The following is a 16910-nucleotide window of genomic DNA, read 5'->3' on the forward strand; positions in this document are numbered from 1 at the left end:
CAGTGACAGCGACCACCAAACATACATGTAGCTGAAGTTGCAGCCAGCAGGAAAGTATTTTTTCCAAATGGAACAGAAGGTCAGATCATAACTTGACCTTCTGTTTTTCCCTACAGAGAAAGCACGACTTTATCATCCCCGCTGATTATTCAGCTGAGAATAAAGTTGAGTAGCAGATTACCATTTCATTGTCCCCATGAGCCTGTCAACTGCATACAAGCTGAGCACAGGCATGGGAGAGTGCCAGTCTTACTATAGTTCAGTCATTTTGAGAAATTCTGTAGCTTTTTCAGTGCCTCAGGCATGGTGAATAGAATACAAGAAGTGGTGACATGGATAATCTTGGTTTAACACTAAAAAAACTTGAGCCACAAAGAAAGATTTAAAAAATATATATTTTATTTTTGAGTAGCAGACAAATAGAGCTTAATTTCTTATGGGATTATGTTTTGTTTTGTCCTATAAATCGTATCACAATAGCCACAGTTTGTAACTCCATGACTTTTGTGACATCCAAGCAAATGCTTACTATTTAGCAGCGGGCTGGCAAATGTTGTACCTGCTATTTTTATGCATGTTCTTCTGTAGGAGAACCAATTTTAGCATCTTTTTTGCTGTCCAGACAGTGCTTACCAAAGAACCGTATCTCCTACTTCTTCTCTTTCAGGAACTGGATTATCAGAAGAGACGCATACGGGAATCAGGGGACAGGTTTGTTCCCGTCATGAGTGATTTCATCACTGTGGCCAGTTTCAGCTTCTCAGAGTTAGAAGACCTTCTCAACGAAGCTAGAGACAAGGTATGAATACCTCTTGAAAACATGCATTAAAATGGAAGCAGCAATTTCAGATGCTGGGCATATAGCGAAAACTATAATAGACACTGAACATGTTTTAGGCTGAAGTTTTCATCTTTTTCTAATCTGGTGTATAGCAATTTAGAACACATTTTAGGATTAAAAGAAGGTTCATCGTACTTGCCCACATTTTGTTAGTCTTCCTTAACATTATCTGTGTGTGACAGAGAACTGTGATGGTGATGTCCATGCCAGGATAGCAGGACACTGCCATGCTGTGGTGTTGAAGGGACAGCCTTTTAAGCAGTTTCTCAAAACCAGGTCCTTTGGTGATTGGATACAGAGCTGATACCTTTTAATTTATGCTTCAGACTTCATCCCATCCTGCTCATTCAGCCAGTACCAGGTGTGTTACTCTTCAGGTGCTGCTGTGATCATGTTGTACTTCCACTGTCTGCACCTCCTTTACCAGATTTGTACAGCTAAGGAGGTTCTTGCTCTTTGCTGGTGATTGGAGTCTGGCACTAACCCTCTCTGTCTCTCAGTTGAATCAGGAAGAATTTATAGGAAAAGATCATAAGCATATGAAAATGTTTAGAGAAGAGCAAGTTCTAAAGTAAACGGTATGTAATGGCAAATCTACCCTTGTTGGCTGGCATATTAAAAGTGCTTGGCTTTATGAAGCAAATGTGTTATTTCTTTTGGATTGAGTTGTTTCCACTGCTGGTGTCAGACCTTGCAGGGATACATAGCAGTGTTAAGGGACCTGTTGCATTATTAATGAAACCTGTGTCTTTGGGTTGGTAGGCCTTAGATTTTGAAGGACAGGCAAAATACAGGCCAAGGATGTGGACAGTAAGAGTCCTCACTCATCCAATCTCTCTTCAGTAATGCCATTCTGCAATTCAAAAGCATTTCCTGGCTGTGGAGATACTTTTGGTGATATTGACTCCCAGCTGCAAACAAGGGGAGCCACAGGGTCTCAGTTAGAGCTAGCTGGCAAATGCCAGTGGGGCAGTAGTGATTTCTTCACTTTGAAGACTAAGATGGGCAGTATAACACTTGTTAATGTTGTAAGGACATTTTGTGGAGAATAATGTGCCTAGTTTTTTCATTGTTGTTGTGTTGCTTGAGAATGTTCAAACCACTTCCAGCAGAATTATGTTCTTAGGTTCACATCATGCTTGCTTTCTAATCGCAAAAGGAGTATTTTGCATTCCATGCCTCCACTGAATTTACTGGGGAAAACACGTTTTTCTATGGTTTGGAGGCTCCCATTTTATGATTGGGTACATTTTCAATTTCATTATAGTTCCATTTCTGTAAGTGAATGTCCTTGGCTTTTGGTTTGATGTTATAGATAGAGGTGGACCTTTCTTTTGCCACGCTATGGCTTAAAGCCCAATGTGATTTGTTTACAAGGTCAGTTATGGGCTAAAACCCAGCAAGTGGTACACATCCAGCACAGCAATGCAACTTTCAATCAGTTGCAGGAAAAATGTATTCCTTTGCTTTAAGAACAACCAGAGAGTCTCCCTGCACATGGACTGATATGTCTGGAAGTTGTTGTACACTTTTTTTAGACATAACCAACATAAAGCCCTTGACAAAAAGAGATGTTTTACTTTAATGACTATAACACGCTTAGGAAACATTTCTCTACCTCTCCTCACACACCCTTACTATGTTTGAACACATGCCCTTCCAACTTCTCTTCAACCTATGGCTTTGCTTCTTCCACTGGCAATAAGCTGCTTTTGGACTCCTGAAAGGGAACTGTCTGTCCTTACCAATGCTGAGCTATTTCTCATGTTTGCCTCATATTACTTTTCCCCTCCCTTCTTCCTCTTTTTCTTCTTTTTCTTTAAAAAAAAAAAAAAAAAAAAAAGTTGGAAATTTTCAACAAACCAGATGTGCTTTGCAAAGCCTATAACATCTTCCATTCTCAGTGGGCTCTCTGTGTTTGTTGAATCGGGAGCTTTTTTCTTACCATGGAAACCTACTCCAACTAGCCAATTAAAGGAAGAGAGGGACTAAGACATCTGATTATCCTGTTCGTTTTTCATTTCTCAAAGCAAAGCTAATAATAATAATTAAAAAAAAAAAAAAGTAGTGGGAGAGGGAACACTTTTAAAAATATTTAAAGGAGCCCAGGAAGAATTGGTCTAGTTCACAGAATTATTAATAATAATGAAGCCCTAGTTTTAACAGCTGGAGTTGGGTATCTTTCTAAATATAGATGTGGCTAATTGATTGCCATGAGCTAATCAGAGCCATGTTTCCTCAGCTGGGATTTAAAACAATACAAATTATCATTTCAAACCTGGGAAGCTTTTTATTTTTGAAATATCTTTAGTACTGGCAAAAGTAATTTCAGTATTGAAGTTCTGGAAACGGCCCATTACTAAGGTGTGGTGCTGACCTTCTCTGTAAAGGATATATTTCACAATCCCATTCAGTACTTTTTTTGGCCTTTATGCTGAAACGGGACTATTTACTGTTAGTAGTCACAGAAAAGAAGTGGTATTTAAAATTTAAAGAGCCAGATTGTCAGATGCAGGCACCCGTTTTTGCAGAGGAAGCTTTGTAACTATACTTATCTCCATGCAGTAAACAGATGGCTTGGTTAAAAAGTGATTGAAAACTTAGACCTACTCTTTAAATAGGCTCCCCAGCACAGCTGCTTCTTGTTCTTTTTGTGTGATTTTTTTTTTTTTTCACTTCCAATACCACTTTATAAGGGAATATATAGATTAGATCAAGGGATAATGTTTTCTGCCATTTCCCATAAAACCGGAAGGTGGGGGTAGAAGAAAGTGAAATTCTGCCCTGGAATCTTTCACCAGTTTTTACATGCTTGAACAGATGAAACCATGACTTTTTCACATCAGAAAAAAAACAGAATGGGGTTAAATTTTGTTTGTGAAAATTCTTCCCTGTGCTTCCTGTGGGGAGGCAATGAAAATGCCCAGGGAGACAAACAGTGTCCCCCCATTGTGTGAATTTGATTTTCTTACTCGAATAGTAACATTTGCCCTATGTGTAACTTTACAATACACTTGAATGTTGACAGGTATGGACTTAAATCACTATATTGCTGTATAACTCTTCTACCGAATAGGGTTTCATTTTGTGACTTTTCATTCAGGGACCACACTGTGGGCAAGGCTGATGAGAAGGGCAGGAAAAATGTCCATCTCCAGACTTTCTCATGACAGCTAAACCCAGGCAGGCAAAGTGTTTGTGTTTAGCATTGTGGAGACCAAAGTTCAGACTCCGTGCATGCTTTTAATAAGCTTAGCACATGTATTAATTGTTTTGAAGAGCTGCAAGGCAGTGAAAGCCAAAATCCATTTCAGAAAGTAGCCATTAATGGCAAAATGCTATGAAGCACATGCAAATACTGTGCTCCGAGTGCCAGTTACAGGCTGTGCACTTTGGTCATTCATTTGGGGGACTGTTATTTTCTGTCAGCCTCTGGGGCTGGCGGAGGAGGTAAAGATCAGGACAGAGATGGAGGATGTCAGGGCAGGGTGTGTTTCAAAGGCAGGGGGCAGGCCCCACAGTCTGCCATCAGAAACAGCCATTTGGTGTCCAAATTGCGTAGCTCTTGTGATTAGGACTGCAAATGCTTCAGGGCAGGTCGGTATCTAGCATATCGAAAATGTTTATAGCACTTGTATCTAGGCTTTGGGGCTTCCAGAGTCACTGTTGGTCTTCTGGAGGAATCCTTTTAGAGCATGAAGTTGCAAAGAGAGCTGGGCATAGCCCTGCCTGAAACCAGCAGGTCTCTTTCCATTAACTGATCTGAATCTGTCCCATAAAGAGAACAGACATTTATTTGAACTTCCTTGGTACAGGGTTGGATTCTTTGTAACAGCAAACTCGGGATTACTGTTCTGGGGAAGACAGTTCATGTTGCATGGTATAATTCATTTTTGTGTTGGCTTCTCCCTTGATAGTGGACAGCACAGACAGCAGGAAATTTTTATCATGGCTGTTTTTCCTCCTCCTCCCGGAGTCCCGTTCCTGCCGTTTCCAGAGCTCTTCTGCCACTGTTTAACATTTCGTTGGCAAGCACAGCAGAGAGTGTGTGCGCTGCTGTCCCGCTTTCCCTCTCCTTGCTAAAATGGCTTTTTAAAATAAACAACTGTCTAAACGATTTGCTTTGGCAAGGGGATGAATTCAGTGGAAAGTTTGGCAGAGGAAGCAGAGCTGGCACTGAACTCGTGGACCTGTTATATCATGGAGCTTGGGGGCCCTTATGGTGTGGAAATGAATTTTTTAATGAAAAAAAAAGAGATACCATCCTGTATTACAGTGGAAAACCTGCTGAAACACAGTTTTCCATCTTGCTTTTGCCCATGTCATCTGTCCCCAAATGACTTGAGGAATACGCAAGTTTCAAAGACCGCTCCCTGTGATACTACAGCACGTCACCAAATTCTGGGAAGGGTTGAACGCGCCTGGGGACTGAGCTCCGGGTTTCACAGCCTACCCAAAACTGGGTACTGTTATGCAGGGAATTTGCTGCTTGTGCTGTGCCACGCTGCTCTACCCGCAACGCCACAAGCCATTGTGAGCCCCGGCGTGCAGCTCGGAGCCTGGGCTTGGCTCCAGGGCTGGGGATGCTGCCTCCAGCAGCATACTGCCCCTCGTCCCACCACCAGTACCTTGTAAAAGCACATGTGATGGCAGCACCAGAGTTACAGGGAAACAGAAGAAGGAATAAAAACAGAGGGGTCTGTTGGAGTTTAAGCAGTGAAAAGACTGTGTGGCTCTCTTTACAGTAGTGCGCTGAATAAATGTCGCGCCCTATTGCTGTGAAGTGAGGGTTTTTTCTTTGTCCTGTATCAGATTTGTGGAGCAACATTTTCTGTTCTTTAACAAATGGAGAAAGTAGAGGCTTAGAGAGGAAAATGAGTTCCCAAGCCACATCATGGATACAGCTTGCAACTTTAGCTGGATCTCCTGTCCTGCCTCCTTCTGACCTGTCATATCTTTCTGGAGGCAGCAGAGAAAGAGGGAAAATGTTTACTTCATAGAACTGCAGATTTCTCTATTGCAGTTATTTTGGGACATCTTGCTCACAGATTTTTACTTTTCATCTTTGACTGCTTTTCCATAAATGATTGTGATCTGCTAAGCCATGTAACTGGGCGCCAAAGTCAGGCTGTTCTCAGGATTCATCCTCCCTGCTGCTGCTCAGAGACCACAGCACCCAGAGTGCTGGGCCCTTCCAGCACAGCAACACTGCTCCTCTTCTGGGCAGCTTTGGGGAGGCAGTGTCAAAAACCTCTCTTCCAGTGTGACAAGAATTAGTTGGTGCTGGTAGTTGGGTGACAGGCCACGTGAAGAACATTTGCAGACAACACCACCCTCTAATGGAGACTTTTGTGTATGTAGGATCTAACAGCCCCAAGCAAGGACCTTTTTCCTCTTCAACCCCCAGCCTCCCTAAAAGACCAGGAAACAAGCACCCACAGGCTCAAAGCAGCACAGCTCCTGCAGACCCCAGCACTCACCTTCGCTGTACACAGCAGCATTGAGGAGCTGAGGGAAGAGAAACGGTGCACCACTGGTACAACAGCTGTCTCCTCTGGGCTAATGCTGAAAAATAACGCTGTCAGGCTTCCTCCTAGCTGGCAGCTGAAGTCACTGCTCTTAATTTGGGCCTTATTTTCAGTTTTCACAGGGGTTAACCACAAGTTAGGAGGGAAGAGATTCCAGGTAGCACATCTCCCGTGAGCAGAACTAAGCTGTAGGTGCTCTGTGTGGTTAGGCACCAGTGGCAATGCCTGTGTGCCACTCAAGTCTTCCTGTGGTGCCTCCAGTTCCCTGGCTGATGGCCACACTGGTGTAGGCAAGCCAACAAAATACAGCACATGGAGATACGTTATACTGCTTGTGGTATTCACAGCCTGTATCCTCTCTGCTGAAAAGCTAGTGCTGGTCACTGTGTATTACTGTGAATCTGCTGCAGTTTTCTGAGTATTTAAGTAGACTACGTGTACATTATGTATAGAGAGAATAAATATATAGAGGGAAACTGAGGGAGAGGGAGTAGGTGTGCATATGTGCATGCATTTGTCTTCAGAGGTTTCAGGGAAAAGGAGTTAAATAGAGAAGTAATCTGTTGCTGTTTCCAAACCCTGAAGTCCCTCCACGACTTGCTGCTGTTGTAGTGCTTCCTTCAACTCCTGCCATGTTTGGTAGCTCAAAGCAACTTGCATTTCTTCCAACACTTTTTTTTTTCTTTTCATTTTCAGAAACTTTGGGTTTCTTTGTTTGTTTCTGGCTGAGAACACAGCCTTTTTTAAGGAAAAAAAGAAGCCAGTGCTTCAAACTGCCTCGTGGGCCTGGCAGGGAAAGCAGAGGAGGGGAGATGCTAAATCTCTCGCGCTGTGCCAGAAGGAAGCTGTTTTCCTTGGAGATTTCTTCCCCCTGCAGTTGACTGGGAGACATTGTTTGTACTTCACCTGGTACAGGGCCAGAGGGGTTTATAAGTCCTGCTTCCAAACTCATGTTGTGCTTGGGAGCTGAGCCTGAACTGTTCTTGCTCTTTTCCATTCTGCAAGAGTACCCACAAAAAGGAAGAGAAGCTGGGCTGTGTTAGTACGAGCTGAGCACACACACAAGATTATCTGAAGACAGTCTGTAACCTGGGAGAGTTGGGGTTTGGTCTGGTGACCATGGATGTCTGTGAGGGTGCTCTCCTCAGTGGTGGTACCTTAAGGTGTGAGCAGGGAAGGCCAGGGCAGTGGTGCACCAGGGCACCAGCAGTATCAGGAGTGTGATGCTGATGGTGCCTGATGCAGCACGGAGGTGTGTGAGTGAAGGACAATGATGCAGTTTAGGGATGTGTACAGTTTTATAGGAGTTAGCGCATACATGCTGTAGACAGCATGCATTTTGGTGAGCACAGAGGTACGTTTGTGAGCAGAAAGGAGTGATTAACAGAGTACGGGTACTGCAGGACTGATGTCCAGGAGCCAGGGGTTGCTGTGAATTTACCACATCCAGATCAGGACTGCCCTATGACTGAAGTCCTGCCAGTTGGCTCCCTCCACATGCATCCTGCAGCCTCAACATTTGCCTTTTAAAATAAAAGCCACTTGTGATGTATTCACTCTCTTTTAAGTCTGCCCGGGAGCCCTGGCTGCTTTCCTTGCCCCTCTCTCATGCCATGCCTGTCCTCAGTCTCCTCTCCCAGGCAACATGGACTTAGAACTGCAGACTGATGGATGACATGACAAAAGGCTCCTGAAAGGATAGGCTACAACATTATTTCTCAAAACCTCTGAAGTCAGCCCTTTTAGTGTGGATTTGAGGGGGAAAGGGAAGGTGGAAGGTGAAAGGCTGGGCTACTTTGGTAGTTGTTCTCCAGCTAGCTCACTGCCTTTCATTCCCCTGCTGTCCCACAGCTGTAACCAGATGGTCACCCTCTGAAATTGTGCCATCCCCCTCAAGCACTGAACATTTTTTTGGCATCAGCAGGATAGATGGTGCTTTCCAACACCATTGCCCTGTGTTGCCCAAAGGATACCCATGAGAGCAGATTCCTCAGGACAGAGGCACCTGCCATAACGAGAGGCATTTTTCTTGCTGGCTGGGGGAGGAGTTTTTGCTCACCACATGAATGCTCGGGGGGTATTGAATTACCAGTGTGGTTACGCGTAAGCTTTCCTTGCTGTCTTCATCAGCCTGCCTGCCTAATTGTTGCTCTTGTGTTTTCTGCCCCCTTGACAGTATGCCAAGGCACTGAAGCATTTTGGAGAGAATGAGGGCAAGATGCAGCCAGATGAATTTTTTGGCATCTTCGACACTTTCTTGCAGTCGTTTGCAGAGGCAAAGCAAGATCTGGAGAATATGAGGAAGAAAAAGGAAGAGGAGGAGCGCAGGGCACGCATGGAGGCCATGGTGAGAACCTGGGCACAGGAAGGGGTTTCTTTTCATCACCTGTTCGTGTCTCCAGAGAAAGGTTGAGAGACCCAATTCCAGTGCTCATTGCTGTTACTGTTTTATGTTCTCCTTTTTGCCACCTCTATTTGCCATCCTTCTTCTCACAAGCAATGGTGTTTTCCTGTTGGTTGTCCTGTCAGCTTTCAGAAGCTGACAAAAAAAAAAAAAAAGTATATTTGCAAAGTTTGGCTTCCAAATTTCTCTTCTTTGGGTTCGGGTACCCAAATCTAGCCCTACCTTTTCTGCCAAGGCAACTTGCAAGATGGTGCTCCCACTGCCCAGTGCCAGACTGTCTTGTTTTCAGGCTGTGCAAAAGCTCTTGGAGCCAGGTCTCTCTTTGTTCTGCCAGCTGGTCAGCTTCCACTCAGACTCTATCATCATCTGCTGTGTGCTTGTCCCCTGACAGTGAATGGTGACACAGCAAATGCCCTGGCGCCTGCTGGAGCCTGCACTGGCAGTGTTTCTCTCTGGCTGGCCTTAATGCCTTGATTACTGGGGTTGTGTTTGCCCTTGATGTGGCAAGTGGGCTTCTGTGCATTAGTGATTTTGCTGCCGGGAGCTCAGTGTGTTATGTCCCCAGGGGTTCGTGTGAACCAGCCTCCCCCTCTGACCTCAGGCTTTCCTTGGGGATGATGAGAATGGCCTAGTGTTCCCCTGCCTCTTTCCACCTTGCCAATGCTTTAACCCTGGCTGCTGCCATGGCCCCAGGCCTCACTGAGGGGCATTGCTACTTCAGGTGTTTGCTGTGCCAAAAGCAGATTTTTGTTCCTTTCAGAAGAGGAGAGAGGTAAAACTCTAGGATGCCAGCAGACTTCCTGGAACTGTTGGACACAGAGATAAAATGCCAAGACTTAGGCTCAAGTTTCCTTTCAGCCAGTCTAGAAAGTGTCTGTTAAAGCACTACTAGGATGCTTTAGTAGGCCTGATGCACCAAGAGAGGTTGCAGTTTGCTTATGAGAATAATATTCCTGCAACATGGGACTAGAGCACATATTGATGCCTTGGCACTTCCACTTATCTTGGAGCTGAGCAGTGTGGGAGATAACTGAGCTCCCTGTTGCTACCCTAGGGAGACTGAGGGCATCGCCTTGACAGTGGGACTTATCCATTTGTTTTTTTTGTAAAATCAGTAGTTCTGTTTCATTGCTCTTTCTATTTATATGTGTAACCAGTTTCTCTTTGCAGAGTCGAGGCAATGTTCCATATTCCCACCACTGCAGCATCCATACATGAGCTGTTTCATGAGCTTCTGTTGACGTTTTGATATCTCACACAATTTTCCTTTTCTGTTATGTTTAGCATGTGGCTCTCTGATGTTTTTCCCTTCTTACTTTCCTCCTTCTGCAGGATTGTGACCTTTCTGCCTTTCTGAATGTAGCTGCCCATGCCCCAAGTGCAGAGCTGTTTGTGACTATAGTAGTGACTGGTTTGTGCAGACACATCAGACTAACTTTAAACTCACCACGTTAGGTATTGTGAGCACAGTAGGTGCTGCCATGTGTCCTTTTTGCTGCGGGATGGTAATGCTTTGTGTGGCAAATAAAAGATGCTACTCATTCCTCATCTCTCCTGCTCTCTGCTCACCTCTGCAGAAGAAGGGAAGCCCAGCATGCTCGTCTGTTGCCCTTGGCATAGGTGATGGCCTTGTGGATAGGATCCTGATTCTTTTTTTCTTTTTTTTTTCCTAAACTAACACATCTTAGCCACTCTTTGACACAGTGTATGTAGTGACCTGGCATCTTGGTCAGCTAATCCTAAAACCTAAATGTGTCTTTCTCCACAGCTGAAAGAGCAAAGGGAAAAAGAGAGGCGACAAAAGAAAGCGAAAGCAGGAAGCATCTCTGAAGAAACCGGGGAATTTGATGACCTGGTATCAGCATTAAGGTCAGGTGAAGTCTTTGACAAAGACTTATCCAAGCTCAAGCGTAACCGCAAGCGTTCGGGGAACCAAGGCTTAGATTCAAGCCGGGAGCGGGTGGTGACAAAGCTAAATTATTAATTACAAGAGAAAGAAAAATAATCAACTGAAAGAAGGTGATGAAAAAGTGCAAAACAAGGAAGATGGATGTGTGTGATGGCTCCTGGCTGACAGCTGCCCCAAAGGATTTCTTTGGTCTGTGGCTAGAGACGTTACCTTTCCATGATCAGCTTTCCTCTCATCCCCCCTCTGTGCTCCTAATTTGAACCATTATAAAAGTGCCTCTGTGGAGCCAGCAGGGTCTGTGACTGGGCCATGCAGAGCTGACAGATTTGCTTCTGGGAGTTTATTGTGTCATCAAAGGCCTCATGGTGATGACAGAAAGTACTTGGGCCTTGCAGACTGCCTCACAGCTGGAGAAAGATAATTTTCTGTGTGCCAAAGTAAAAATGTGCTACGATCTCCATCTTGCTGATAATAAGCAAGACGAATTTCAGAAGAGCTCTGTAAACACCTGTCGCTTCTTCGTGATCTAGATTGGCCTTCGGGGGCTTGTCAAGATGTGGTTTTTGAGGTTACAAGTTCCCTCCCAGAATTGGATTTTTATAAGCCATATTGATTAGAGCCTGAAAAATACTTTTGATACCATGTTCTGTATAGTATTTTTGTGTGACCTACATTGTCCAATGCAAGTGATGCTCAGAAGGAAGTAATTGGTTCTGGAAGAAAATGGAATTCAAGAATCAGGATCAACATAAAACATTTTGCAAAAGTCTGTTGGATTCTGCTTTTCTAGAAACGATTTTCTGGAACTTGTTGATGGTAGAGCCTCAAAGCGATGAAATGCCTCTTCTAGGAAAGAAGTTCTGGCTTTTGTTTAGAAAACTATGCCACTGGCATGTTGGAGTTACACCTAGATGATTGTGGAGCCTGTTGTAATTGCTGGAGGGTGGGAAGGAAACAACTGAACATTTCTTACCTGTTTGTGCAAGGTTTCTTAGTGGAGCCCAATGGAAACTGGGAGCTCCCCAGTATCATCCACAGGTCGTAAGTGGCAAAAAGCAAACGGGGTCAAAAGCTGCAAGAAATGAGATTTCTTTTCCACTTGATGCTAGCTGCAATTGCTGTTGGGATGGACTGGACTTTCTGTTTAACAGGCTGACCTTCACTGCACACACCCCACTCCTCCTTAGGGGAATCACATAGTGTAGTAGGATATAAATGGTGTCAAAGGAGAGCTGTGGAGCCCATGGCCTGTTCCATTTAGAAGGGATTATTTAGCGTGAACCAGTGGAAGGTCCTGTAAGGAAAACTAAGAACTTTTTTCAGGAGGACACAAAATTGTGTAAGCCAAGCAGGCTTTGGAGATGGGTGAATTCATAAGAAAAAAAAAAAAAAAAAAAAAGAAAATTGCATTTAAGCTACATGTATGAAGCACGGACCCCAAGAAGAGGACTGAATTATGAATTTGGTGCATCTTCATGGCTCTAGGAAAGGGATTGGATTATGCAGGCTGTTGTGACCTTTTATTTTTTATTTTTTAAATCTTGTCTTCCTTTTTGATTATCTCCCCTGGAGAGGGAAAAGAAAAAAATGGTGATGGATTCTTCCTCCTAGACGAGCAGAAAACAAGAACATTTGAGAAGAGGGGCCCACCACATACAAACTATGCATCAACAGTAAACAGCGCCAAAAGTCAAGGAATCCCAGGGAAGTGAAAAAAACTCCATCAGTCACTTTAATCATTTGGTTTGATTTTTTTCTCTGAATGTCACTTAACCTCAGGCTCTGCACTGAGTCTGCAGAACAGAACTTTCTCTGCCATGCACGCTGCCTGATCAGTATTACACACTACCAATATTGGAGAAACCAACTGTGGTGGTTTTCTGAACACTAAAGTAATTATGTAAACTATGGAAAGAAGCAAAAAAGTCAGAATTGTTAAACTCTAATGTTTCATTGTTTACTGAATTTCGAGTCTCCCACCCCAGAATCTCCCTATTTACGACATTCCAGACTGCCGCGCCTCTGTATAATACTCATCGTAAAGAGCTGGTATCTTACAAGAGCTGGGTGCATTCTCCTCCCTTACTATCCCACTCCCCTTCTGGGATTAGCTATTAACAGCAATATCCATTGCAGCGGACACAAGCACCTTGTAGAAGAAAGACTGTATTTCTTAAAGGTTTTTGAAAGTTTAAGAAAAACTCTCACTTTTTTAAGCATTTTTATTTTAAATTACAAAATGGATTTTTAGAAATGTCTCTTGTAAATTATATTAACAAGCTCCTTGCTGCTCCCCGAAGTAGACATGCTATATCCCAGCCCTGTTTTGTTTGTCTTGTTTTAAAGCATGCCATATAACCTATGCCATGTAAGCCATATGAGAGGTGATAATATGTGCCAAATTGGTATACAGTTGAGTTTAGATTTTGATAATCCCTGAATTCCAAAGATGATGTTTTTAGGGATTAGGACATTGTTTTTCCCCTCTTCATTCTCCTTGGTTTTAGGACTTACCCAGAAGTTCAGGTGTAGTGCCAAGGTCAGCCCTGGTGCAAGAAGATGTGACCTGTGGCTCTGTCGAACTTACGGCTGCTTGCTTGCTCCCCAGGTACTTGTTTGATAAAGCAGGCTGTCAGCATGGCAGTGCTGTTAGAGAAGAAACAGCTCAGGGCAAAACCCTTGAATATAAATACAGCACCCCCCTTCTGGTATTTTTCAAACCAGGTTTGTGGTGTGCTTTTTGCAACTGAAGTCACTTTGCCAGGCCACAGATGTAGCAAAAGCAGGGAGAGTGCTAAGCCCTCTGCCCGTTCGTGTACACAGTTTGGTCCTGATTTGAAAAGTTGTGTGATGGTACGCGGCGCTCCAGCCACACTGACGGAGTCAAAGAAAGCTGCTGTAGCTTTGCCACCTCCTCGATTCATACACCAGTAATAAGAGATTGTGCAACTCCTGTAAATCAGCTGTGGGATACGTTAGTGGGACTGACAGACAGCCCAGAGCCATGCCCCTGATTCATTGCAGCTCAGCTTTCCTAGCACTCCACAGCCCCAGACGTTTGGTTTGAATCTGTGATGGTGGCTGAAGGCTTCTTTCAGCGTGCTAAACAGTCTCCCCTGGCTGTGCACTCCATGGTGAATGTTCATGAAAAGCATTTGATTACTCACTGAGGCAAGCAGTTATTTCATTGAAGTGGTGACAGGCGGAGAGGCCCATTAATATGTCTACCATATGAGATGGGGCTGGCCACACAGGAGATAAGGAAAAAGTTGGCTCTGCTCTAGGGCCTGGCTTCAGATTTTTGCTGAAGCCAAGTTTGTCCTTGCTTCTAGTCCCTTGGGTGCCGTGAGTGCAGCTATGCTCTGTTCTTCGTATGCAGTTGTGGTAGAGTTGCTTAGCGCTGAAGAAGACAGGAAAATCTTATTCCTTGTCCTCTAGTGCTAACACAGCCTGAACAGGTATGGCAAGCAGTCAGGACACTGAGGCAGAACCTCTTCCTCACACTCTGAGAGCCAGAGAAGAACCAAAGTCTGCTGTTGTCCTTGCAGCTGTGCCTAGCACCAGCATTTTACATGGAAATCACTCTGTCTTTGGAAATAAGTAGAGGAGGAAGAAAAGTGTAACAGAAGGTTATAATTGAGGGATTGTTCTGCGTTACTCTTCCTACAGAAGTGTAGTTGTTGCTAACTTTATGGTGAAGTTCTTCACACCTAGAAGAGGAGGTGCTTTCTAATTCTCCAGATCTTGTCCGTAGAAGTTTAGTGCTCCCTCACTTAACTGATTATCTCTGCACTGTTCTTAAGCAGATTGCATTAGGATGACCCCAGAAAAGACTGCAGAACTCCCCCCCACACACACACCACGCTCCCTTTGGTCTGTGTCACTCCTCTCAGTTGACCATAAGTCTCTGGCAACACTACAAGGTAAAGTGACTTCAGGGCAGTGAGGCCCTTCCATGCTGTGCAGCATAGCTATCGTCTGGGCACCGGTTCCCTACAAGAGCAGAAGCAGGACTAATGTTCGGGGAGAGAGACTCCCTGCTAGAGAGACAACTTGAGCATCCTTCAGAAGCTTTTCTGTAATGTGTTCACAGTGTCTGAGGAAGGGAAAGGAATTGTGAAGGGCCCTGATGGAGAACTGTGGGGCAGGTGTTTCCACAACGGTCAGCCCCACTGGCTGAATCTTTCCTCTTTTTTAGGAAAGCTCGCACTCTGAGCTGGGTTGCATGGAGAAGCTTGTGTCAGGAGTTTCTTTGAGGGGAAAGGAAATCAGTTGTACAGTTGATGATGTACATGATATATGCAGTTTTGTTTCTGGGTTGGTTGTTTTGTTGTTTTGTTTTTCTTTTTTGTTTGGGGGTTAAATGATTTTTTTTTTTAAAAAAAAAAAAAAAGGTTTTAGGAATCTCTAAGGGGAACCTGTAAATCTGACACCTCTATTTATTTTGCCTTATTTTAGTTTGCTATGTTTGTATGTATACACTGCATTGCAGCAAAGACTATTGAGACCGTGCCAGGGCATTACACCAGCGAGACAGCCAGCATGGCTATTCAGCAGCAAGTTGAGCCAGGTGAGGGGCTGTGTGTAAGCAGCCTTGGTGTGGGAAGGGACGGAAGGGAAAAATTCCCTTTTGCTTTCATCATAATCACTCTGCCCCAGTGATACTCAACCTGGGAAAACGTGGCTTTTAAAGCACGTGGTGAACTGATGCAGGTGGGTTATTTTAGAACACTTCCTAAAGAAAAAAAAAGAATATCTTGTTATCAGTCATGGTTAGAAGATTCAGAAGAGCAAAACTGCACAGCTGCTAGCTCAAACTTCACCCGTCAACCCAAATTCTGTCTTTAATGTCAGAGAAGCTTTGAGAGATGTGCAAAAGTGCTTCATGCCCTGTAACTTTTCACCAGAGTTAACATGTTGGTGGGACAAACTTGGACAGTTCTCCTTCCTCAGAGCTAAGATTCCTTCCCATCTTCAGGGCCAAGGAAGAAGGATTTTTGCTACTTTCCCTCTTTCCTCCTTCACTCCACCTCCTCAGATTATCCAGGTAAACAAAGTTTTTTGGCAGATTAGTTTTGTACCCATGAACTCTCAAGCAATCAAGACATGTTTAGTGATGGCTCCTTGGGTTCTGTACTGTACTTGGGAGATTTCTGATTGCCTGCCATCCAAAGAGTTAGCCACCATTGGCCACCTTTACTTCTATTGTTAAAGGATGAAGAAACCAATCTAGGTACCACAATTTGGCTAACTAAAAATGTAGACTTTATATATACATATTAAAGCTATCTGCTACTCTAAGGAGTAGTTTTGATGAGCCGAATCTCCTAAAGCTGGCCAGATTATGCTCGCCGTGCCTGCTGAGAAGGGTGCCATCAGTTTAGAAAGGCGTTATGGCACCTAATTTCTAAAGAGGGTCTGGATGTTCAGTAGATCTTGCAATCCAGAGTCTTATGTTACTGGTGTTAATGTAGAATAGATCCAGTATACCCAGTACAAGTTGCTCTGTGTTTACACCAGCATAATTCATAGCAGCATCTGGATCAAAACTCCCCTTTAAACAGTTTTGGCTGTTCACAAGATGTTCCATGGAGCTTGTGAAGGGCTTTTGCAAAAGTCCTTTCAGCTGTCCACTGCTAGGAGCTCTCACGCAGCTTATCTAGAAAAGTCTCTATGGCATGTCATTCACAACCTACCCCTACACTTCCCCCTAAAAAGGCTCTTTAGAAGCCTTTGCAGTTTTAGGTTGTAAAGGGATACCAGGTACCACACTCAACACTTCTCCCTTCCAAACCATCTCCATCTTCAGGCACCCTCCACCCCTGCGAGCCTGCTCAGCTTGAAACTTGCAGGTCATTTTGGGAGGTGCCCCTGCCTGCTGAGCTTGGAAAGTACAGTGCTGCTTACTGAGTGGGAGGCTGCAAGCTGCTGTAATGCCTTGGCGTATCCTCATTTCTTAGTCAGTTTAAGACTATAAGTGAATTAAATGTACAAATCCTGTAGTGTCCTTTTTATCTGTATCTTTTTATAAGAATATACTGTAATACTAAAAAAAAAAAAAAACACAAAACCAAAAGCAAAAAAAAAAAATATTAAAGATATATTGCCCCCACTGTGTCTCAGTAATTTCTTTGTAGTTGCATTTTGTGTGCTTTTGCTGGAAAGTCTTACAGGTAAGTTGAAGTCTGGGTATACTTTTTTTTTGCTTGGCTCTATGTCTTTCTCTTT

The 16910-nt window shown here is 43.9% G+C and overlaps 1 protein-coding gene across 7 annotated transcripts in view; it reads left to right on the plus strand.

The window, feature by feature from the left end:
* Positions 1 to 16794, plus strand: part of DAAM2 (dishevelled associated activator of morphogenesis 2) — a 197074-nt gene extending 180280 nt beyond the window's left edge. For all 7 annotated transcript variants that reach the window (XM_068676592.1, XM_068676596.1, XM_068676598.1 and 4 more), the window contains 3 exons: positions 668 to 799; positions 8546 to 8716; positions 10542 to 16794. In XM_068676592.1, the coding sequence (XP_068532693.1) occupies positions 668 to 799; positions 8546 to 8716; positions 10542 to 10757 (519 nt within the window). In that variant the 3' untranslated portion in view covers positions 10758 to 16794. The remainder of the gene's footprint in view (positions 1 to 667; positions 800 to 8545; positions 8717 to 10541) is intronic.
* Positions 16795 to 16910: the final 116 nt, after the last annotated feature.

This window comes from Anas acuta, chromosome 3, assembly GCF_963932015.1.
Source record: "Anas acuta chromosome 3, bAnaAcu1.1, whole genome shotgun sequence".
Lineage (NCBI taxonomy): Eukaryota > Metazoa > Chordata > Aves > Anseriformes > Anatidae > Anas > Anas acuta.